Here is a 22720-nt window from a genome sequence, read left to right as displayed (position 1 = left end):
AGGACCCGTTTTCCAGCGACACACGCGCTCGGGTGGCCTTTCCCAGCCCCAAAGAGCCAGACAAGCGCTATGTGACCCTCAAGGAAAGGGAGAGGGACAATGCGGGGAAAACATGGATTCTGGCGTCTAATCTGTATTGGAATTTCTGCTCTGCCTCTGGTGGGCTGTGTGACCTTGGGAAAATCAGGTAACGTCTCTGGACCGCAGTCATCTCCTTAGTAAAAAATAAATCTCCGGTTGTTGGGAGGCATGGAGCAGGCGGCTTGCGCTGGAACTCCTGTGGACACGGTAGGTGCAGACTCCGCGTCATTGATCTGGTGTTTCCTGCCACAGAGGGAAATTGATCTGTAAAGGACCAGGCCTGGGAACCCCCTGCGCACTCCTATGTCGCTTGATAAGCAGCCAAGTTTGAAGGAATAGGGTGGACGAGAAGCAGTGCCCCGGGCTCAGCCGCCAATTCTCGCCGGACCCGCTGAACGTGGCTCAGGGTCCTCACCCCACACCTGCGCTCTGCTTGGATCCAGCAAACATTTATTGAGCACCTTCTGTGTTCATGCCCTGTGAAGAGAGGGAATTTGGAAAGGGAAGGAGGGGCAAAGAAAGGACTCTATGAAAAGAAATAAAAATGAGAAAACGAGGGTGCATTGAAGTGGAAGGAAACCCGGATCCAAGGCCGGCAATGGGGCGAAGGCGGGTGCAGCGGGATCCCGGGGCGGCGGCCTCTTCCACCCGGGCTGAGTCCCTGGGTGGGGGAAGGGGGCGCGCCAACCTCGCCTGCAGCTACCGCCTCACTGGAGCCGCCGCGCGTCTGCAAAGCACGAGCCCTTGCTCATTACTGCAATTATGTTGCTCTGAGTTTGCCTGGACCCTAAATTGCCAAGCTTGGAGGAGCCAGGAGGCCCGGGAGCCCGGGTCGGAGGAGACACCGGATCCTGTCCCGACATTCCCCTATCCAGCGCGTGCTAAAAGCACTCCGGTGCGGAGGCACCGTGAACTGAGAAAATTCAGATCCACCCGGTGTTCCCAGGGCGCTTTCTGCACGGGGGTTCGTTGACACTTCCCCAAAATCCTGGGGGTGGGGAAGGATTCCAGGGTCGTTTTGCAGAGGAGAACACTGAGGAACGAGGGGACAAAAGGATCTTCTTTGCCCAAAGTCAGGCAGGCAGTCAGTGGCAGGGCTGGGATGGACCTCATCGGCTTGTCTGACTTCAAGTTCATGATATCCCCAGGACAGGAGAGGCGCCAGGGAGTGTTCCAGAAATGAACCCGGAAGATTTGTAGGAGTCAGGGTGACCTGCGCGCTGCCACTCGGGTCGCTTAGTTTATCGAGGGGGTAAAACATTTCTGTGTCTGCAAGAAGCAGCCATGTATGTACCTCAGCCCTCAACGCCTTTAAAGAGCCGCGTGGGCATGGGAGTCTGAGGCCTTTTAGGTGTAACTGCTCTCTTGAGGACGACGAGGTCCGGATTCCGGTTCTGGCTACGCTTCTGGAAGCCCGGAGGACAGGGGCTCCCCAGACTACCTGGTGCCGCAGAATGGCACTCCACAGCAAGCTCGCTTCCTTTCTTCCCTTCGGGAGGGGAATTGTGACAAGTTCAGACTGCAGCCTCAGCCGCTGGGACGGCACTTTTACCTGAGCGACCGAGGCTGAAGGATCCGAGACCCAGTGTACCTCGGAACGTGCCCAGCGCCAGCTCAGAGTGCGCGGGCGCGACCCTGCGCTCTCTTGGAATTCCTAGGCGGACCTCCAGCCCCTGAGGCTAGAACTGCGCAGTGCGCCCCAGGCTTGGTTGCCACACTGTGCAACGGTCTCTATCTGTGGAGACGTCCACCCTCCCCCATTCCAACGCCAGGTACTTCAGGTTCTAACAACCCTTGATCTGCTGGCCTCCCACCGCAAAGGCCGCCCGGGGCTGTCCCGCGTGGAGTTTGGAGGCGCCGGCCACTACGAGACAGAGGCGGGGCAACGGGGAGAGGCGTGAGCAGATCTGGTGAGAATTAAGCCAGGGCCCCCAACTCGAAAAAGAGCAGAGCGGCGGTGTCTGGAACATAGTAGGCTTTATTGACTAAGAGGTCATTTTCTGCCTTCAACATCCTTGCAGAATTCCCCCCAGAAGGCTAAACTTGGCGCTCGCTCAAATATATTCTCCTGGAAGCCTGAGTTTAACCTTCTATATAAAAGAAAAAGCAAGTTTGTGAGAGTTTAGAGGCAGGGCTCATGCAAAGGACACGCCAAGGCGGGAAGTGGGCGCCCTGGGTTTTCAGTAATTTTTTTTAGGGGTCGTAATTGGGTGTGTGAAGGCGCTCACATTCTGGCAGTTCGAAATTAGTTCCACAAACCTGGTCTACTACCGGCGCGGTGATTTAGAGAAGCAAAGCAATGCCTCCATCCCCCACCTGGCCTCCTGTGGGAAAAACAGGTTTGCAGGGGTGGGAATTGTCTGGATTAGCTGTCTGCAGGCATCAAACCATTTGGGTGATTCGCTTTGTTTTCATAGACAGGTTAAAAGGGGAGAAAAAAGAAAGAGTCGGTTCTGGGTCGCCTGAGCAAGTGTCGATTTCAGCTTAAAGTGAATTGGAAAATTGAGCCTAATTATCTTAGGTAATTGCTTCAATTCTCCACTTGACTTTGCTAACGCAGATCTGTCCTGTGTGTTAAAAAACACACACACCCCTCTGTCCCTGAATATCCTGTTGTCACCTTTGAAAGTTGTTGGTGCAAAACCACCACTGTCACACTGAAAAGCAATTGTACATATGAAGAGATGGCAAGAAGGAAAATTCAAATAAAGGATAAATCAGTACGGAGATCATTTCTTGTAGCTTAAAATTAATTTATTTAACAAATATAGCTATGATATAAATGATAATAAAATTTCAAATATACAGTATATTACACCCAATCCCTTCCAAAGGGAGTCTTGAGAGCCACGCACATGTACTGTTAAATAGAAACAGAATTTTTAAATTTTATTTTACAGTTTTTTTCTGGTACTGGTAAGAGAGAGCCCTTCAACCTACCTTTGAAATGCATCTGTGTGTCCCCCCACCCAAGGCAAATGTTTTGCTGTTGAAGTTCTGTGGGCGCCGATGGAGGACCACGATCCATCTCTTCTGGCGTGTCCTTCTCTTCCTCTCTGACTGTTCTCCTTTCCAGCATCTTCAAACATGCATTTCTCGTGCTTTTCCTTCCCGGTGTCAGGACAGGAGGCAGTGGTGCAGGAGATGTGGCCTCTAGTCCTAGTCCCACCGCTAACTCTGCTGGAGACCGTGGGTACATTGCTTAACCTCTCTGGCCTCAGTTTCCCCATCTGTGAGACGAGGGGGGTGGATCTAGGTTCTAGAAAAGCATACGGGACCCTTCCAGTCACTTTTTGGGAGGGAATCAGACTTCAGAGCATGAGCTCAGGGAGCAACCCAGGAGAAACGGAGCAGTGTGGGGGTTACAGGGAAGAAGCCAGGCGGTGCTGAACAGGGGAGCTCGCTGGGGACGGCCCCTGCTGCTGCTTGCAGAAGACCAGGGCTGGAGGAATCAGCTGGCGCCACAGGTAGGCGACCCTGGGACCTTCTATGTCAGGTGGTACATGCTGTAGCCTACGTGGGCCGTGTAGAGTCCCACGGGTGCCACCGGCAGCGCTGCACGCTGGAAGGGGCCAGAGGCGCCATAGAGCGAGGCGCCCGCTGCTGCCGCTACGGCCGCGGGGCCGCCGAGCGGGAAGGAGAGGCCAAAGGCAGCGGGTGGCAGCATAGGCTTGGCGGCCATCTTCAGCTTTTCCAGCTCTGCCTCCTGCAGTCTCTTGGCCTTGGCGCGGCGGTTCTGGAACCAGATCTTCACCTGGGTCTCGGTGAGGCTGAGTGAACTGGAGAACTCGGCGCGCTCGGCGATGGACAAGTACTGCTTCTGGCGGAACTTGCGCTCCAGTGCCAGCAGCTGCGCGGTAGTGAAGGGCGTCCGAGGCTTGCGGTTGGTCTTGTGCTTGCGCAGGGTGCAGGCCGGGGGGCTCAGCCGCCCTGGGGGCGGGGGAGGGCGAGAGAGAAAGAGGCAGGGAGTTAAGAGAGCCGCACAGGAGGTAACCTGCCCCTAAAATAGTAAGAAGAGTCAATAACCATGCCAGCGATTCATTTTCCGCGCCAGGCACTGTGCGAGGCATTTGGAAAATACTTTCTTCAATTCCCACCACAACCCGGCAGGGGAGACGGTCTGGTCTACTTTTTGGAAATGAAGAAACTAAGACTTCAGGTGAAACATACCCATGTTCAAGGCCCGAACATAGTAACTGGGAAGAAGTGGAACCCTCTGAATGCTAGATGGCCGCTTTGGCAGGCCTCCTCCCACCGCCAATGCACGTTGGGATGGTGGATGTTAATAAGCCTGATGAAACATGCAGAAAGGGGCCCCGCGCCCAGCCCAAGACCACATTTAATTTTATGTGTTGGCCAAACATTGATCTGTGTCCACCAAGTGCTCAGCGCTTGGCTAGGCCACTGTGTGGCATCATCCAGATCTCCAAATTCCACTCCCCCTTGGAACAGCGAGTTCCTGCAGGGTTCTACGGGCAGTCCCGGGGCTGGAGGTGGAGCGAGGCCGGCTGTCATGAAGGTCATATCACGGCCAAGTCTCTTAAATATATAAAATGCCAAGTGGTGGGGCGAGGGAGGAAGAGGCGCTCCATTCAATCGGGGCTTCTTCTGATTGTCTCAATTGTCTCTTGGGCCTCTTCCACGCCAGTACCAAGGCCCTCCGGTCACACTCAAATGTGTGTGGGGAGGGTGTGCAACGGACTTCTTCTCGACCTGTGGTTTAGTCTGCAGAGATCAATGGTGTGAAGGTGTCTTCCTCTTATGGCTTCAAAATAGACCTCAAGGTTGGGCGGTAAGTAAGCACTCCCTGCAAAAGACTCGTGTAGTTCAGGGGCTGGGTCAGTTCCGCCAGGCAACCTCTGCCACACTGGGTGGCTGGGACCTGATAAAACGTGGGACAAATTATGCCCAGGATGACCGGACAGCACTGACTTTAGGGTTGGGGCAGAGGTCCTAACCAAATTCCCAAGTTCTGGAAAGGACGCTTTGCCTACCCAGCAGCTTCCCTCTAGGGTAAAATGAATTCAAATTTGGAATGTTTCACCATGCGGGTTTTGCCTAATTATGCATTTTTCATGCCTTTTTAAAAAAACAAAAACAAAACGATCCTTTGGGCTCTCAGACCACCAGGATGTGAGTCAAAGGAAATCTCCTGTTATGTTCCCCCGTCTTCCCCATTGGAGGCCACTGAGAGTCCGGGAAGCAGTTGGCCCCCAACTCGCTTTCCGCCGGGCCACCTGAGGGGCGGGCACTCCCTTCGGCAGTGACTGCCCAGCGCTGGGCCACCTTCTCCAGTCATTAGGCCCAGGGAGGGGCTGGCCTTTCAAAGACGTTTAATCCCCAGATAAAAATCACTCCTCAGAATCACGCCATTGAATTTGGGTTGCTATTATGCCGCGCAAAATAATCGGAGGAAACGAGGAAAACTTGGGAATTTCCCGTGCTCCTGAAATATCTCCGAGCGTGTTCGCTGGGCAGAGAAGCCAGGGGGCCGCGAGGCCTTGGAACGACCCCGAAAGCGCCTTTGGTGGCTGAGTCCCTTCAATGGCCCAGTCCTAACATTTGAGAGCTTCCAACCGGATAGAGGGGGCGCCTCCCACTAATTGACTTGGTGCCCCGCCCCCTCCACTGGACCTGAGCGTCCCCCTCCCCGCAAATGGTCTATCTACTCAGAGCACCAAATATCTGCCTGAAACTTGAAGTGGGGGTGGAGGAATTTTGCAAGAGCTTCAGAACCTCCCGGCAGAGATACTTTAATGGGGGGGGGCGGGGGGGAAACACCAGACTTCCACTATGAGAAAGTGAAACTCTGTGCTCAGGGAAGATGTCCGCGCCACTGGGACCCACCCGTTGGGGGTAACGGCGAAGTAGCAGGGCTTAGGGTCAGAACGGGGAGCAGAGACTCCTGTGGTCGTTTGGTGAGGGCAGGAGGAGAGGGTGCTCCGACACCCGTGTTCTGCAAGTAAGGTCCCACCCGCACGGTCGCCTAGCAAAGACAAGCAGTTCGCGAAAGTGGACCGTGGCCCGAGCGCTGGGCCTCAGCCAGGCGTCGAACCGTTTTCCTGGGCGGGAGTGGGGAGTGCGAAAATGCCGACCTCCCCACCTAAGGACCGACAGCACCGGCTCCAGGTACCGGCTCCAGGTACGCAAACGCCGGAGACATGCAGGCGCCGGCGCGCGGCCTGGCGCCCTCGGGTCCCGCATCCCCGCCCGGGCCCCTCCCCCGTCGCCTGGGTTCAGGCTACTCACTGGCCGGGGGCGGGGAGAAACGGGGGTTCTGCATCCACGGGGTCCTCTCGGACTTTTCGGGGCTCTCGGCTTTGACGAGCGCATCTTCTGGCAACTTGAGGAGTCCTCCCACCGAGAAATGGCCGAGCGGCCGCGGCGAGGACGGCGCGTCCGGGGCGCCCAGCGACCCCGGCCGGGCGCCCAGGGGCTGCGCGGAGCCGCCCGCTGCCTGTGCTCCCTCGGAGGCTGCCAGAGCGCTCTCCTTGGCCCCAGGCTTCCTGTGGTCGGCCATGAGCGCCTCCACGCTGAAGGGCAAGAGTGATGGGGACACTTTGGGTTTGGCCCCCTCCTCATCTGCGCCCATGGCGGCCGCCGTGGCCGTGGTGGTGCTGGGGGCCTGGCCCCCGCCGCCGCCCGCTGGCTTGCCGAAGGCGGAGTCCTCCACTTTGACACCGAGTGGCAAAGAAGTCATGTCAGCAGCCGGGGCCATGCAGAGCCGGGCCCCACCTCCAGCCGCAGTACGGGTGAGCCGCCAGGCATGGGCTTTGGGCAGGCTGGGAGCGCGGCCGGCCTCTGGGAGCGCCCGGGGCCCTGGCCCCGCGGGCAACCCCGCGCGTGCCTCCCGCCCCTCTCCGGAAGGCCAGCTCCGGCGCTCTGGGCCTGGCTCTCTGCTGGCGCCGCTGTGCAGGCCGAGTTCCCGGGCGCACAAGCCGGCTCCGGGTCGGGCCGCCGCTCCCCAGAGAACTTGTTAATAAGGCGAGGCCAGCGCGGAAGCGACCAATCAGCGAGTGAGGGGGCGGGCCCGGCGCGATCCATTGGGCTGTGCTCCTGCGGACTTGCCCCGGGGCGCGCTGGGCCTCAGGGCGCGCAGGGCAGGGCGGGGCCCCCGCAGGGCAGAGGAGGGGAGGGGCGCGGGAGAAACTTTCCTCCGCGCTCAAACCCCGGCTGCTTCTCTCCGTCTGGGTGCCCTTGGGTCTCTATTTTTTCTGGGTTCCTGGGTGGCTTTTCCTTGTTCTCGCTCCTCTTCTGCCCTCCCCTCTTCTCCCCTTCCTTCATGGCCCCTCTTCCCCACTCCTCCCTTTTTTCTGCACCCCTACCCTGTTTCTCCCTTCCACCGCTTCTCGTACCTTGCTCTTCAGTCAACTTCTGTGTCTGTTTCTCTCTGTCCCCCTCCACTGTCTGCCTCCCTGCTTCCCTACCACGATCATTTGAGTTGAGGTCATTTCTTACATATTTCTGTAACAGTTTTTTAAAAATCTGCATGGTCATTTATTCTAGTGGAAAGACATAATATTAATTGCTTTCTAAAACACTTTCATTTTCTTCCTCTGCTCCAATCTTCAAAACTTCACCTCTGCGTGAAACTGGGCCTTCCTTTGTCTCTTTCTAAGCGCTGGACTGAAGTTTGCCTGAAGACCAGACTCCCGGGGCTATGAATGTTAAGACTAAGAATACATAATGTTATCCGGAGTCGATCAGCGATTTTCATACGTGACGGGTACTTTTCCCCCCCGCTCTGAACTTCTCTCCGGAGAATTGCAGCACCTATATTGGGGACCCGCGGAGGGAAGGAGCCGCCGGGTCCTTTTGATATAGAACTTATTGAAATAAAACCAACAGAAACGTCAACAAAACACTGCTCTGGCCTTAACGTGACCTCAAACAGATCGTCCGAGGAAACAATAACAGCCCCTATCTCCGGGTCGCTGATCGTGGAGGGGGGGGAGGCACATTTGGGGGTGGGGGTCGAGGAAAGAGGCCGGGTCTTGGGGTGGATCCTTCGCGCTGGGCTTGAGAACTTTTATTTTGCCAATTTCGGGGGAAACGTGATTTTATTTTTGCTGTTAAAAAAATAGAGGAAAATGAGTTGGGGGGTGTGGGGAGACGTAAGATCTATGCAAACTCGGGTCGAGGCTGGGCGGTTTTCTGCGCCACCGCTTTATGGCCTCTTATCCCGGGGCCCAGGCCGGCGGCTCCCAGAGAGCTAGCCGCGGTGATTGGCGGCTCACCCGGACCGGCCATTGATGACTGCGGGGTTCTAATCTCCAGGAAACACAGGGGCTGCCGTGGCCATTTAGGGGTAATTATCCGAGTGCGGAGGGACTGCGAATTCCCTCGACTTTTAACTGGGTGCAATAAAAGCTGTAGATTAGGGGCGTCCAGATTAAGGAAAATGAATTACTAGAGCGGGAACTTTATTACCCGGACGACGTCCGGGGTCTGGCGGGAGGGGTCGGGCTGTGGACGCCAGGGCGATCAGCAGCTTCACATCTGTCCACAGACTCAGAGATATGTGAGGCCATGGGGCGGGTTCGGCAATACTCGCATCTGTGAAATTTACGCCGCCGTTCCAGATTTCTTACACACCCGAGACTGCAACACAAGCCCTGGGCAGGGCTTGGGTCCTCCCGCTCGCGTCCTGCCCAGCTGGAGGTGCGGGGCACGGACGAGCCCTGTCTTAAATGCACTGTACCCCCTGGCGGGCAAGGACGACTAGAGTCCTTCCTCCAGGCAGGGAAACCGAGGCCTGGAAGGCAGGCTTAGGGGTAGAAGGACAGGAGGCACAACCCCATTTTAGAGCTGAGCGAACTGATGCTCGACAGTGCTGTAGGCGGAACACCTTGCCGCAGCCCAGCCCTGACGGAGAGCTTCTGCTCGCGTTTCCAATTAAACTGTCGCTAGAGCAACCCCTTCCACACTCTGCGCTCAGGTTAAGGGGGAGAGGAAATCGAGGCCCCTTGGCTTTTTAGGCCAACATTTAATAAGCTAGCTTGCTTTGTTTGGCCCTCGTCTCCCATCTCAAAATGTTTGACTCCCAGATCACTTTGAGAATTCCATATAACTAAGAACTTTCTCCCTAGAAAAATGCACATCAGCTATAACAACTTCAGGGGCCCTGGACTCTCTTGGAGCCTCCAGTTAAGCATTCCTGCTTTAGGGTGGAGCAGGGGCTGGAGCCACGAGAGGGGCTGCTGGGATAAGAAGGGTCTCAGGGCAGTCTCCGGCGGCGGGTGCAGCAAGGACCAGCCTCCGGCCGAGGACCGGACGGCGGGAGTAGGGCCGCATGCTAATTGCGGGGATAAACAATCTGTCACGATCCCTCAGCGCGCCTAATAGGCAGACGAGGATGTTGTTTTTAGGCGCCAGCGGCGGCCAGATCAAAGGCAGCAGCCGGCGCAGGGGCCCTTGAAGTCGCGCCCCCGCCTCCTGGGAGCAAACCGCCTGCACCCGCAGCCCCCGGCCCTGCCGCCGCCCCCAGGCACCCCGAGCCGGGCCGGACCCCATGTCATCTTTTTTAGGTTCGGTCTGGGTTCGTGTCTGCTCTTGCCTGGCGTGGCGGGTTGGCCGCGTGCACATGATGCCAGGCGAGAAGAGTGTGTCTGCAGAGCTAAAGGGGTCCGGAAGCGATTCCTCGTGGACTCTGTGCTCAGATAGCGCGGGCCTCTGCCACTGGGCTGCGGGGAAAAGATGCTCGCATTCCCAGAGAAGGGAGTTTGAGAAAATAAACAAACGTCTATGCGTCTCCCGGGGCATATTTTTCCTGCGGGAGGAAACGCACAAGTTTAGGGGCAGTAAGAGGGGGTACTCTCTGCGTTTATTTGTGTCTAGGCCTTTTCGGATTTCCCGGTTGGTAGGTTCCTGGATCTGACAGGGCGGGAGAGCAGCGCCTGTTATCTCTCCGCCAGCACGAACCCCCAGGCGCTCCTCCCCGGCATTTCTCCGCGCGGCCGCCGCAGCCTAGAGGGCCCGGCTGTAATTCATGCCTGGCAAGGGCAGGGCTGGCCCGCAGCAGATAAAGCTCCGGGACTGGGCTCCGCTTCCATCCTTTCGCACTCCGCTCCCCTCCCTTCCAGCCTCTCCTCGCTCCATCTCCTTTCATTCGGGCATCTTAAAGCACTCCAGTCCCCCAATCAAGCGCCTCAGCATTTTGGATCCTAAAGACGGATTGTCCTGCGTCCTCTCTGAACATCTAACAAGTGGTGGGTGTGCCCCCTAAAAAACGCTTCTTTTACGCCGGTGTGCGGGCCGTAGAGGAAGAGTGTTGTTGTTTTATAGACTCTCCGAATCCCTCAAAGATAAATTTTTAGAGAGATCTCATCCTGAAGACTCCTGTCACTATCTGGGCATTGCCTCAGGGATTGGAAGAGCCTACAGGCTGGCCCCTCACTTTGGCATTCGCTGTCGCCTCCGTCGGGTTTTTGTTTACGCCCCTCCCCCGTTTTGCAAAGCACTTTGTGGCCTCGACCCAGGAATCCCGCGTGCATTTTTTAAAATGTGCAGCTCAGTAGGATCCCCCGGCAATTAGCGAGCCCCAAACAGTCCTCTTTAATAGAATGAATGTGCTATGAAAACCGATTACCCGGAACGATTTATTTTGGTGGGAATTCACCAATCTCCAGGAGGGCGGTGAGGAGGGGGGGAGAGAAAGAGGAGGTATTTTGTCCTGGGGGGAGGAGGTTGACGGGTAGACAGAAAGCACGACCTCGAGATCCAGAAACCTGGGGAGGAGGCCTCCCGGCCCCGCGTTCTCCAGTGTCTCCGCCTAAAATGAACGTCTGGGAGTCAGAGGTTTGGGAAGCTGTCTGGGAGTCACTGAGGGCACCTTTCGGGAGGATTTTACAGCTTTGAAGCGCTGAGAACTCCATGGAGTCTTTAGCTACTGACTGACGATCCACAGCACAGGTCCGGAGCAAAACGCGTTTTGCTTTCCCGGGACCTGGGCAGACCTTAGGCCTTTTGAGAGTTTTGGTGCCTTTCTTTAACTTGAAATTAAAAAGAAAAAAAAAAAAGCAAGCTATTTGCAAAAACTGTTTTCTCCTTCTTGCTAATTCCTCTGCTTAAATGGACCCGACTTGAGTGCGGTGGATTTCACGCGGCGCCAGGGAGAAATCCACAGGCCCGACTCCCGCTTCTTCCTCCTGCTCGCCCCTCCCCCACTGGCTTCGTTCTTGCTCAGGCCAGGGATTCCTGGTGTCTTTAAATTCGGAAGGGGGTGAAGGGGCCTAGATCCGCGGGGGGAGAAAGGGGCCCCCCTTTCAAATGGCCCAAATTAATGTGATCGCGACATGAGGGTGCACTTGGGGAAGATGAAAGCAGAGGCCGGCCGGCTCCTCCTAGAGCTCTATAATTATAGATAATATATCCCATTTCAAAGCAATTAGACCAATCAGGCGTAACGAACCACTTTGCTGCCGACGAATAACAAAGGCGCACGGTTATTTAAGCCTGGAGATGTCAAGCAGACCCCGAGGCTCCGGGGGCCGAGCAAACGTCTTCCATCCTGTCTCTGCCCACCCTGGGCCGAGGAAGGCTCGCCCTTCTCCCCCCAGGCTCTGCCCAGCCGGCTGAGGGCCCATCTCAGTTCCAGCGAGGGCCTGGAGGGGCAGGGGGTTGGAGGGAAAGGTAAGAAGAAATGTGACTTATATTGAGCCATGTGTCAGGCTTCTTGTCAGAGGTTTCACAAACTTGATCCGATTTAATCCTCTCTACCCTGGGAGATAGGTATTATTACAGGCTTTTTTTTCTTCTTCTTCCAGATGAGAGAACAGAATCAGAGAGGTTAAGTGTCTTGCCTAGGGTCACACCGCTAGTTAGTGGTGGCGCCTGGATCTGGACACAGCTGGGTCTGAACCCCTGAGTTCCACTCTTTTCACTTCCCAGGAGCGTCTCCCTCGCCGCGCTTTTTCAGGACGAAACGCACTAAAATACACTGGATGCTGGCAATATTCGGTGGCACTGCCTCCCAGGCCCGCCCCCAATCCTCGAAATGGGTTTTTGGTCCATTACTCACTACGCTTCTCTCCTGTTCCTTCCTTCCCTGTGCCCACCACCTACTTGAGAGTCTTGAAAACTGTCCATTCCCCCTCACCCCGAGTTTATCAAATATCGAGTATCTAAGGTCTCTCAGAGACGAAAACAGACCCCGGGCTTGGCGCGGCATCACCAGCCCAAGACCAGATAACATTTCTTCTGAGCCTCGGTTTGTTGGCTTTAAAATGGGCACCCTGTTCCCGGGCCCAGAAACAGGGAGCTCGGTCCTCCCGGCCACCACAGCTGCACGTGGACCACACCGCGGGGCTCTGCTCTGTGGCAGGTTTGGGGCGCTGTGAGCACAGAACGGAGGCGTCCAGGGGGTCTGGGGCCTTCCTCTAGGATCGCGAATCCCTCCCCTGCAGGAGGACGTGGAGAGGGAAGGCCCACGCTGCCCCACAGGTAGAGGGCGGCCCAAGATGCCTGTGGAGATGGGCAGCCTCGGATTTCACCCCCGGCTCGACAACCCGCAGAAAGAGACTGAGCCTGAGAGCAGACGGGGCAGAGGTGGGGCAGGAACCGTGATCAGGAGACACAGGAGGGCAGAGAAACCCGGCGATGGTGGAGCATCCTCAATGGATAGGGGGCCCGAGAGCCAAGGAGCCTCCGAGATCCGGACGTTTCTGTCAGACCTAAACATGAAGTGAAATGGAAGGCGAGTTTGGGGTGCTGAGGAAGGCCAGAGCTGAGATTGGGAAGTCCGAGGGAGCGCAGGGAGCGGACTCCAGAAATGTGGCCCCGCGCCCCTAGTCATCCTGAAACCCCCTCCTCCCCGCGGGACTGTACAGAGTGCTGAGGGGCCGCCCCATCCCCGACAACACGGGTCCCCCACAGATTGGAGAGGGAAGGGGCACGAGGTGGTTGGGGGAAACCCTTGAGCCCCTTCTTTTCTTAGTCTCTCTTCCTTGGGTCCTTGGCTTTTTGACATTCCTTCCCTGCATCCTGCTCTCTCTCTCTCTCTCTCTCTCTCTCTCTCTCTCTCTCTCTCTCTCCCCCTCCTCTATCTCAAGTGTGTCTTTCGTGATCTCTTGGAGTTGATCTCGTAGCCTCTGTCTCTTGTCTCTCTGCTGCCTTGCCATGTCCCTGTCTCTCTGCATTGTACCATGTCTCTTTCTTCCCCTGCCTGTCTCTCTGTCCCTTTCCTCCCCTGCCTGTCTCTCTGTCCCTTTCCTCCCCTGCCTGTCTCTCTGTCCCTTTCTCGAAGTCTTTGTCGCTCATGATTCAGTTGAAATCACTGCCCACAAGTCACTCAGAAGCTAAAGCGACTCCAGCTAGTTCTTCCTGCAGACAGGTTTCCGGGGCGCGGTGAGCACCTTCAGGAACAGCCGGAAGGGCCTCCCCAAATCCTGCTCCTGGGGCTCCCGCCAGGGCCCTCAAACTACTAATTTCTCCTCAGCCTCAGTTTCCACCTCTGGACGGTGAACTGCACAATATACCTCCCCTACCCCAGGGTCCTGGGGAGGAGGAAGAGGAGAGTGGCAAATGCGGTGTGGACCCAGCACTGGCACTCAGTAGGCTCGGCTGACCCCAACTTAGAGTCCTTTACCACCACCCCCCAAACCCTACGGGGGACTGAGCGTGAATGCAGGTCGCTTGGGAGGAGCCAGAGGGACCCGGGAACCTACAGGGACAGCGGCAGCGATGGATCCATAGAGGCCATTGGCCCTGCTAGGGTCCTCAGCCTCGCTGGGGGCACCTAGGCCCCACCTCAACCATTTACCTGCTGGCTCCTCATGCCCCCTTCTAAGGCCTCAGAGGGATGACAGGGCTGCCCAGAGTCTCTGGTCTCCTCCAGCGCTTGTTACCCTCCAGACCTCAGCCACCCCAGGAAAGGCAGCGCCCCGCCTAGCCCTATACTCAACTCCCTGCTGGACTTCGCGATCCTTGGGCCTCGTTTTCCTCAACTGTGAGCGTGAAAGAGAGGTTCCCACCCCGTGAAGTGAGCTGGATGCTCACTTGCCGTGGATGGCCACCTTAGGTAGAGACCAGGGCTAGGGGAGAAGGTGCCTGGGGAGTCTCCAGCATGCCGTAAGCGCTCAGTCAGTGCGCTATGGAACACCCATATTTCATAGATAGGCAAACAGGCCCAAAGAGAAGTCATTTTCCCACGGTCTGAGCAAGAAACTGACAGAACTGGCACTAAAATGCGGGTTGCCCAACCCCTAACCCAGTGCTTACCCTTCCCCGCCCCCAGGAAGGTCAGGAAACCTGGGCGTTCCGCGGCCCCACTAAGCGGGTTCCCGCTGTGACCAGTGGCTTGCACCTTTGAGACCTCGCAGAGGACCACGTCCACTCGTGAGAACTCAGATGCAAACGACTGTAAAGTGCTGCACCCCGGTGCACTGCCGAGCTCGCAGCTTGGGGGCGGGGTTTCGTTCTTGCTGCTGGTGTGGGGTGTCTGGAAGGAACCCGCGGTCACTGAGTATGTGCTAGGTGCTTCAAATACATACCTCACCACAGTTAATTCTGACAACAGTCCTCCAGGTGGCCAGCCACTTTCAAGATGAGAAAACCAAGATTCGGCGAGTTGAAGTAGCGTTTTAAGGGCCCCGTAACTGGGCATCTGGGACACCAGTCCGCGCCAATGCGCGTGTAAGGGGGTGTCTCTACTGTCCCTCTTCCAGCCTATGCACTGGTGGGTAGCCGTGGAGACTGTGCACGTGGGCGGCTTTGATTCGGTTCTGCTTTTCCCTTGCAGTGAGCGGGTTTGGTGCTGGGATGGTCCAGGCAGCACAGACGTCCCCAGAGCCGCAGGTTCCGGGCGCGCGCGGACAGGGCGGGACGTGACTCACTACAGAACCGTGCCCCTCGTCCTGCCGCTCTCCACAGCACGCCCTTCGCCGCACGCCCCTCGGGACTCCCGGGAGTCCTGCCCCGCCAAGGCCTGGGAGCTGTAGCCCAGGCACGTGACAACCTCATCCTGGAGCTCAGTTGCTGCATGGGACGTGCTGAGCCCGGTTTTGCCATCCTCCCTGAGGCCGTGTGAGGAGGAGCTGAGTCCGAGGAAACTGGAAAACTGAGGCGCTGAATGCTAGGATAGGGAATGGTATTTCCCGTTAGTAACGGTTAACACCTATGGAACAATTACGATTGCCAAGCACTATTCTGAGCCCTTAACGTGTCTTAATTCATTTAATCCTGACAGCAACTTATTTTTATCCTTAGTTTACATATGGGGAAACTGGAGTTACATAGTTTACACGAGAGCAAAAGCCAGCATGGAGTGCTCTAAGATTTTTCCTGGCATCCCAGGGATTTTCAGCAAGCCCACTCCCCGGATGTACCCCACTCTGAAGACCCTTGCTGTGGGCTACCTGATGGAGGGAGAGCAGGGGAGGCTACAAAGCTTTGCCTGCCCACAGGGCCTGTGGCTTCCAGCTGCCCAGCTTTGATCCCTGAGAGTGCCCATGGGAGGCGGCTTCCCAGAGCAAGCCTTTGTGGGTTCCCCGGACTAGTATCGGACCTGGTATAAAGAGGGGACAGTTCAGAGGAGAGGCGAATGGATGGCTAGCAGGCAACGTCAGACCTTCAGCACCAGCCAGACCCCTAACCTAGAGCACCCCTTTCAGAACAGCTGCACTGGGGTGGGGGTACGACCAGAGAGCAGAGCCTCGGGGTCAAGGGTAAAATAATCCTTCTTAGTGTTGATCAAGTAGTTCTTGAAGGACGTTTTCAAAAGACCACTAAAGTCACCTTTCCTCAGTTGCTCGTTCTGTCTTGTTTTAATCTCCTTTGAAGATGCGTTCTAGCTGCCTCTTCCTCCGAAGTTAGGAAGCTGAGGCCCAGAGGGGTCAACCTGTTCAGTGTCACTCAGAAAGGCCTGTCCCAGTGCAGTGGCTGCCCCAGCCAAGAGGGCCGCCTGCACCCTGCAGTACCTCCCTTGGCCACGTGTTTCTCACTGTGTGTCTCTGACACCCACTGTGGGGCGGGGGCCGCTGGGAGGATGTGGCAGTGGGAATTTCATCAAGAGGCCTCACCTTCCCCAGCCAGGGGTGCCCCCAACCCCTTTGGACTTCTCTCTTCCCAGCCAGGGATGCAGCATTAGCCCCACCTGAAGGACCTTTCCATCCCTGCGGAGACCTCCTATCTGATCAAAAGGTGGGCCCCTGGCCGCAGCCCCAATTAAGTGAAAATAGATCCGGCCTTATCAGGTTCAGGCGGTAGTCCCGCGGTGGTCCCGTGGCGGCCCCGGAGGGTCCCTGTCTGTTTGATTTTCCTCCTCAGACACACTTGTTTAAACAGACCCCCCAAGGCCTTCAGTAACCTGAGCCAGCTGGGAGCGTGATTGCAGGTAAGGGGAGGCCGGCTCAGACGGTGGGTGGGGGAAAGGCAGGGTGAAAGAGCAGGAAGCCACCTTTGGAACCTGGAGGAGGCTCCGCAGTTTGCTCGGTGGGTTAGAATCCTGGCTCTACCCCTTCCAGCCGCCCTTTCTCCTTTTGGGTGAGGATTAAATGAATAAGAATACGTCTGAAGTGTTTGGAGCTGTGCCGGGCACAGCCCAGCGGCTCAGTTGATCTGAGCTTCCAGGCTGTTGGTGGTGCTGAGTCGGTTTCTGCATGACGGGAACCACCAGAGGTGGGTACTATGGGCCCCTTTTCATAGAGGTGGAAGCCGGGTCCGGAGAGGTGCAGTGACTTAGACTGGCCAGTGTGTTGACAGCATCCCAACCCAGCGCTGGAACCCCAAAGCCAGTGTTCTTTCCACCCCAACACGCAGAGGACGGTTCCCAGCTCAGGCTCAGGGGCGTGCACAGGGCAATATGGGAAGAAGCAGAACCCAGGGGCTGTGGAATCAGCGACCTCCTCGCATGGTCTGCTTCCCTCTCTCCACTGGTAGGTGTCTCCTGTGCTCCTCGCCCCTCCCCCCCAAAGCTGGCTCTGTCAACAGAAACTCTGGGCTCTTTGATGCTGCCCAAACACTCCTGCCTCAGGACAACCTGCACTGGCTGTTCCCTCTGCCTGAAATGCTCTTCCCTCAGATATCCTCATAGCGCCAACCCCTCACTTCCTTCTAGGTCTCTGTTCAGATGTCATCTTATCAGAGAGGGCTCCCCTGACCTCCTTCTGTAAAACAACAGACACCCTCCCCCAGGGAACCATTCCCTTTATCCTGCTTTATTTTTTCTCCATAGCATGCATGCCATCCAACATTTTATTATCTCCATTATGTGTCTCTCCTCATTCAGATTCAGCCCCATAAGGGCAGATACTCAAGTGTTGTTTTTTTTTTATTGACTTATACTTGACATACAATATTACATTAGTTTCACAGTGGCAGATGCTTAATTTTGCTCCTGGCTGTCTTTCCAGCACCTAGCCCAGGGCCTAATATATAGCAGTTGCTCCATAAATATTTTTGAATGACTGCATAAATCTCCCACATACTTGCCGTGACTTTAAGAAAGTTACTGACCTCTTCTTGTCTCAGTTTTCTCATCTGTATGAAGGGTCTATTAAGTCTACCCATTTTTCGTTGTGAGGAATAAATGAGGAAAAGCATGTGAACCACTTGGCACAGTGCCTGGCATTGAGGAAGCCTGAAGTATTAGTTTTTCTCTGACCAAAAGAGGACAATGGGCTTTCCAGAAGACTCCTGCCATCAAATAGAATGATGCAACACAGACAGTCTTGGTGCCAGGTTTCTATAGCACATCCCAGACGAGAGAGCCACTTCTCACCCGATATTCCACCTCAGTTTGCAATGATTATCTGAACCCAGCCGATGTTTGCATCTTTTTGCAGGAGCAACACCAAGGCCCAGAGAAGTCAAGACACTTGCCCAGCGGTCACACAGCTAAGCAGCTCTTTCACATTCCCCAAAGAGAATATCCCCAGGGGCTGGCTGCTTGTGGGCTGACAGCCTTGGATCTAACCTGGGTGCGGTCTTTGGAAAAATGGTAGTACAGGCTCCAATAGGGACTGACTGGTGCCGGGCGGTGCCCCTCAGATGGACACTGAGGCCCAGGCAGCGTGTGAGGTGTGGGCCTGGAGGACGCACAGGGTTTGGACATGCCAAGTGGAGGAGAAGAAGAGGCAGGGAGCTGGGCAGGTGTCGGTCGTGTAGGCTGCGCAGGCCAGAGAGGTGAGCAGAAGGTTCCACACACAGCAACCCAGCCTGCCTTCCGGCGGTCCCACACACTCGGGGCTTTCGGTCAGAGAAGGGCCTGGGCAGTTTGGGGCTTCCACGGACTCTATTTTCCCAGCAAAGCAGTCATTAACGCTGCCCTCTCAAGCCCTCATTATGCTACAACCCTTCCAGAAAAACAAAAGCCAGCCTAGCAAGCCCCTCCCCGCTTCTCAGGCAGAGGTGTCAGTTCTACTTTCTGAGTGTAAAGAGAAAAAGCCTCCCCAAGACCCTCCTGGGGCCCAGCGTGATCTCTGTAGCCTTTGGCTGCCTGGGAGGGTGTGTTGTGAAATTTTCATCTTGAAAGGCAGATTTGGAAAAATTTTGGGGACGAATATCTGGACTTGACCCTCACAAAGCAAAGAAGGGCAGTGAGAAGAGGAGGGAGAGAGGAAGTGATGCTGGCTCTGTGTTAAGCACTTTGTCTTATTGTCTTATTGAATGGGTCCAACAACCCTTAAACCCAAGCACTATTAACCCATTTAACAGATGAGAAAACAGGCACTAAGTGGCTGTGGTCTCAGGTGAGGGGCTGAGTGGACTGTGTTTGCTTCTGACCTCAGGCACGTGGAGAATATAAATGGTATAATAATTACCACCGTGAAACTTGCCAAACCTCGATGACGTGCAGGCCCTCTACACACACTCCCTTGTTTAATCCTCCCGGCCACGTGGGGTTTGTGCTGTGGTCTCCATTTCATGGGTGGCAACAGGACGAGGGTGGTGAGGTAACTTGCCCTAGGTCACTCAGCTGCGGGAGGGTGAGGGAGGATTTGAACCTTGCAAAGAGTCTCCTGAAGAGGAAGTTGTCACTTTGGGGGAAGACTGGGAGGCTTGTGAAACCAAAATGAAAGGAAACAAATGTTTTGTGTTGCCTTTCTTCCCCGGCAGGAAAAGCCCCCTGTAATCTGGCCCTCCCCACATGTGTGTGGACATCAAAGGTGAGGACAGCAGGTCGCTGGCTCCGCTCAGCTGGTGCATCTGGGCAGAACAGCTCTAGAATCCCAAGCCAGCGGCTGGGTCTTAGCTAGGGAGGGAGCCCAGATGAAAGGGAGAGGGAGGAAATGAGGGTGCATCAAAGCGGCCCCTCCCTCTAGCTCTGCCCAGGTTTGCTGTGCATGTGCAAAGCCCAGGGTGGGAGGGGGGTCTTCAAAGAGGAGACCAGGAGCTCAGCCACCTTCTATGGACACCAGGGTCCTCCCGATCAGACACTCAGGGCTTCCCAATGAGAATTTAACAATTACAACGTGATGCGGAATGAGCACATCAACCAGGCTGACGCTTCGCAGACTCCATGTCATTTACTCTTCATGGCCAACCTGTGAGGGGGCCTTGTGGTCCCATATTTCGGGGAGGAGGGGTTGAGTGACTTGCTGAAGGTTGTTCAGCAAAGTGACATTCCCACTGTTTATCAGGGTCTGTGTGACTCGGGGCTTATTAGACCCAGTCCCCGGGACCTGGAATTGAAGTCGTCCTGTTAGGATGTGTATTCGTTTCCTAGGGCAGCATGACGAAGTACCACAGCAAGGATGGCTTAAAACAAATGTTTTCTCCCAGTTTGAGAGGCTAGAATCTGAGATCAAGGCGTCCGCAGGCCTGCGTTGCCTGGGAGTCTGGGTAGCATCGTTCCCTGCCTTTCCTGGCGTTGCTGGTGGGAAGCCATCCCTGGTGCTCCTGGGTTTACACCTACTGGGTCCTGTCTCTGCCTCTGTGGGCTCCTCCCGGTTGTCTGCGTGTCATCTTCCCTCTGTGTGTCTGTGTCCAGATGTCTGTCTTCTTATAAGGACACCAGTCATATTGGATTAAGGCCCCACCCTGCTCCAGTACGACCTCATCTTAACTCGATTACTTCTGCAAAGGCCCCATTTCCAAATAAGGTCCCTCTCACAGGAATGGGGGTTAGGACTTCAACTTACCCATGGGGGGCGGGACAATGCAACAATGCCAACAGCAGGACGTGTACATGTCCTCTTCTCCCAGGGGGCACTGTGGTGCTCTGAGGGCAGCCAGCTCTGAGCAGAAGCATGGCGACAGCAGTCCCAGGTCCCCCTTAAGGGGACACAGTGCCTTCACCTCCTTTGGCAGAGCCCTCCCACAATTTTGGGCAGCAGCCGATGAGCAGTCCCCAGGGGTTGGGGTGGGCAGGCAAGGGTTAAGGCTGAGGCGGGGCAGGTGGCCCTGCAGGCCCTGCTGACTCACTGGCCTTCAGAGCTGCGCTGTGGGCACTGTCAGTTGCCTGGGAGCTGATGAAGATGTCACAGAGGATTATGATGTCAGGGGCAAGAATCCTGCTCCAGGAGGGGTTACCGCTGGGCCAGGAGGGAGGTTACCCTAGCAACAGAGAAGGGACATCTATGCAGAGCAGTGACACCGCCTGGGGGGAAGCGCATGGGGCTTGGGGCCACCCTGTCCTGGGTGCAAATTCTGGCCCCTGGGCTCCCCAGCTGGCTGCCCGTGGGTAAAATATCTCACCTTCCTGAGCTTCCCCAAACACAAGACTGGAGAGAACAAGGTCATCCCTCTGTGGATCATATGGAACAGCCCAAGAAAATTCCCTGACCTCTGCAAGCAGCTGCCAAGTGGCGGGCCCCAGGGAACCCAGGAGGCATTAGCTCCAGAGTTGGGGCTCAGGCATGGGCAGGCTTGCCAGAGGTGGCAAAGAAACGGTGCCAAGCCACCTCGCTGCCAAGTGCTAGGCTGCTTACAGTGCACCCTCACCTGGCACTGAGGAGCCCCGTAGGCAGTCTCCTTGGTGTCAACCAGCGGGTGGCACAGAGAGGTTAGTGGCTCTTCCCCACAGTCTCGCAAGCTTTCTGCTCTACAGTGCTGACCACCACACATATTCATAGCCTGTTCACTTGTTGCTTCCCCCATTGGCCATGAATTCTGCTTCTTTAGATTTCTGGTACCCAGCATAGTGTCAAATAGACATTTGAATAAATGAAGGGAAAAATAAAAGTGTTTTCTCAATGTCCCCCTTTACTCAGAATGAAGTCTCCCCGTCTTTGAGGAGGAAACAGTCCTCCTCTGCAAAGCTGCCTCTCCCCAACGTACTTAATCCCAGTGCTCTCATTTCCTCAAATCCTGACTTTCATTCACCCATCCACCCACCCATCACCCACTCTGTTATCCATCCATCCATCCATCCATCCATGGCTTTATTCATTCAGTTACCCACCCATCCATGCCCTATCCAGCTATTCACCCCTTCACCGATTCACTTACCTATTTACTTGTCCACCCCATCCATCATGGCAGCAGACATCTAAGCATCTGTTTCCAAGCCATGTCCTGTGCTAGGTCTGAGAGGCCACAGGTCCAGTCAGACTGGGACCCTGGCCCTAAGGAATTCTTGCAAATTCTTTGCACTCAATCTTGCAAAGTTAAAAAAAAACATGAAAACAAATATCTGGACAAAGTGAAGGGCACCTCAGAGAGGGGAAGACCGGGTCCTGGGGGCCCACAGAGGAAGGAGAAATGATGTTTAATTTGCACATCAGGGAGGGCTCCTGGGGGAAGTGAGAGCAGAAGGGAGCATGTCTTCAAGGAGGAGAATTAGGGCAGTAGAGGTAAATGAAGAGGCAATTGGGAAGAAAATCACTCTTCCACAGCCCCCACCAGGTGCTAATGTAGCCTCCCTTGTGGAGCCCTCACACAGGTTCAGAGAGGTTAAGTAATTTTCTCCAAGTCACCCAGCTCAATTTGAGAAGCTCAAATGTCAGCTCTTTAGAGAGACTTCTTAGACCACTTCTGTACGTCTATCTTCTGTCACACCCATCCTAGCTGGGTCTGTTGTCTCTCTCCCCCACTGGAAGGCCAGCTCCAGGAGGGCAGGACCCTCCTTGCTTTGTCCCCAGTGCCTGGAGCACAGTAGGCGCTCAGACACTTGGCCTGAGATGCTGTGGATACACCAGTCTGTGTGTCCGGGCCAGGGAACAGTTAGTGAGGCACCTGCCCTCTTGCCCTGCCCTCCCTGGAAGCCTCACTGCTCACTGCCTTCTGGCTCTGGCCAGTCTGGTCTACGAGGTGCCATGGGCCCACCAAACCACTCCATTCAGGCCTCAGCACCACCTGGCTTGGCCAGTGTCCCAGCAGCAGATTTCTGATCGTCTTGGGAGGCACGCACTGTGCAAACAGATAATTGAAAAGATTACTCCGGGATGGGACTGGAGGACGGTTGATTTATTGTGCGTCATGTCTTCTTCGGGGTTTTTATTACAAATTGAAGAATGGCTTCCCACCTTGAACCTCGTGGCTACGTTTAACCTCCCCACCCATCACGCAGACCAGCGCTGGCTTCTGGGGCGCCTCGGAGCTCTAGATGTGATGGCAGCAGCAGCAATGGAGAGCCTGCCCTCCCCCTCCCCTTCTCCCCTCTTCTCTCCCTCTCTCTGCCTCTCCCAGCCCCTCCTCCTTTCATTTTCCCTCCCCTCTCCCCTCATTTCTGTTCTTGGATGAGTTGAGTGAAGTGGTTGGT

General features: G+C 55.7%; 1 protein-coding gene across 1 annotated transcript; it reads right to left on the bottom strand.

Annotated features, from left to right (window-relative positions):
* Positions 1–2813: 2813 nt before the first annotated feature.
* On the bottom strand, positions 2814–7041 carry MSX1 (msh homeobox 1). The gene is made up of 2 exons (XM_019716685.3): positions 6331–7041; positions 2814–4011 (listed from the first exon to the last, which is right to left on the bottom strand). Exons 1-2 carry the CDS (start codon positions 6797–6799, stop codon positions 3569–3571), a joined length of 912 nt encoding a protein of 303 aa, XP_019572244.1. The 5' UTR covers positions 6800–7041; the 3' UTR covers positions 2814–3568.
* Positions 7042–22720: the final 15679 nt, after the last annotated feature.

The sequence above is a fragment of the Rhinolophus sinicus genome, chromosome 1 (genome assembly GCF_057876585.1).
Source record: "Rhinolophus sinicus isolate RSI-liver-muscle chromosome 1, RSI-T2T, whole genome shotgun sequence".
Taxonomy (NCBI): Eukaryota; Metazoa; Chordata; class Mammalia; order Chiroptera; family Rhinolophidae; genus Rhinolophus; species Rhinolophus sinicus.
This window is presented reverse-complemented; position numbering and strand designations above follow the sequence as displayed.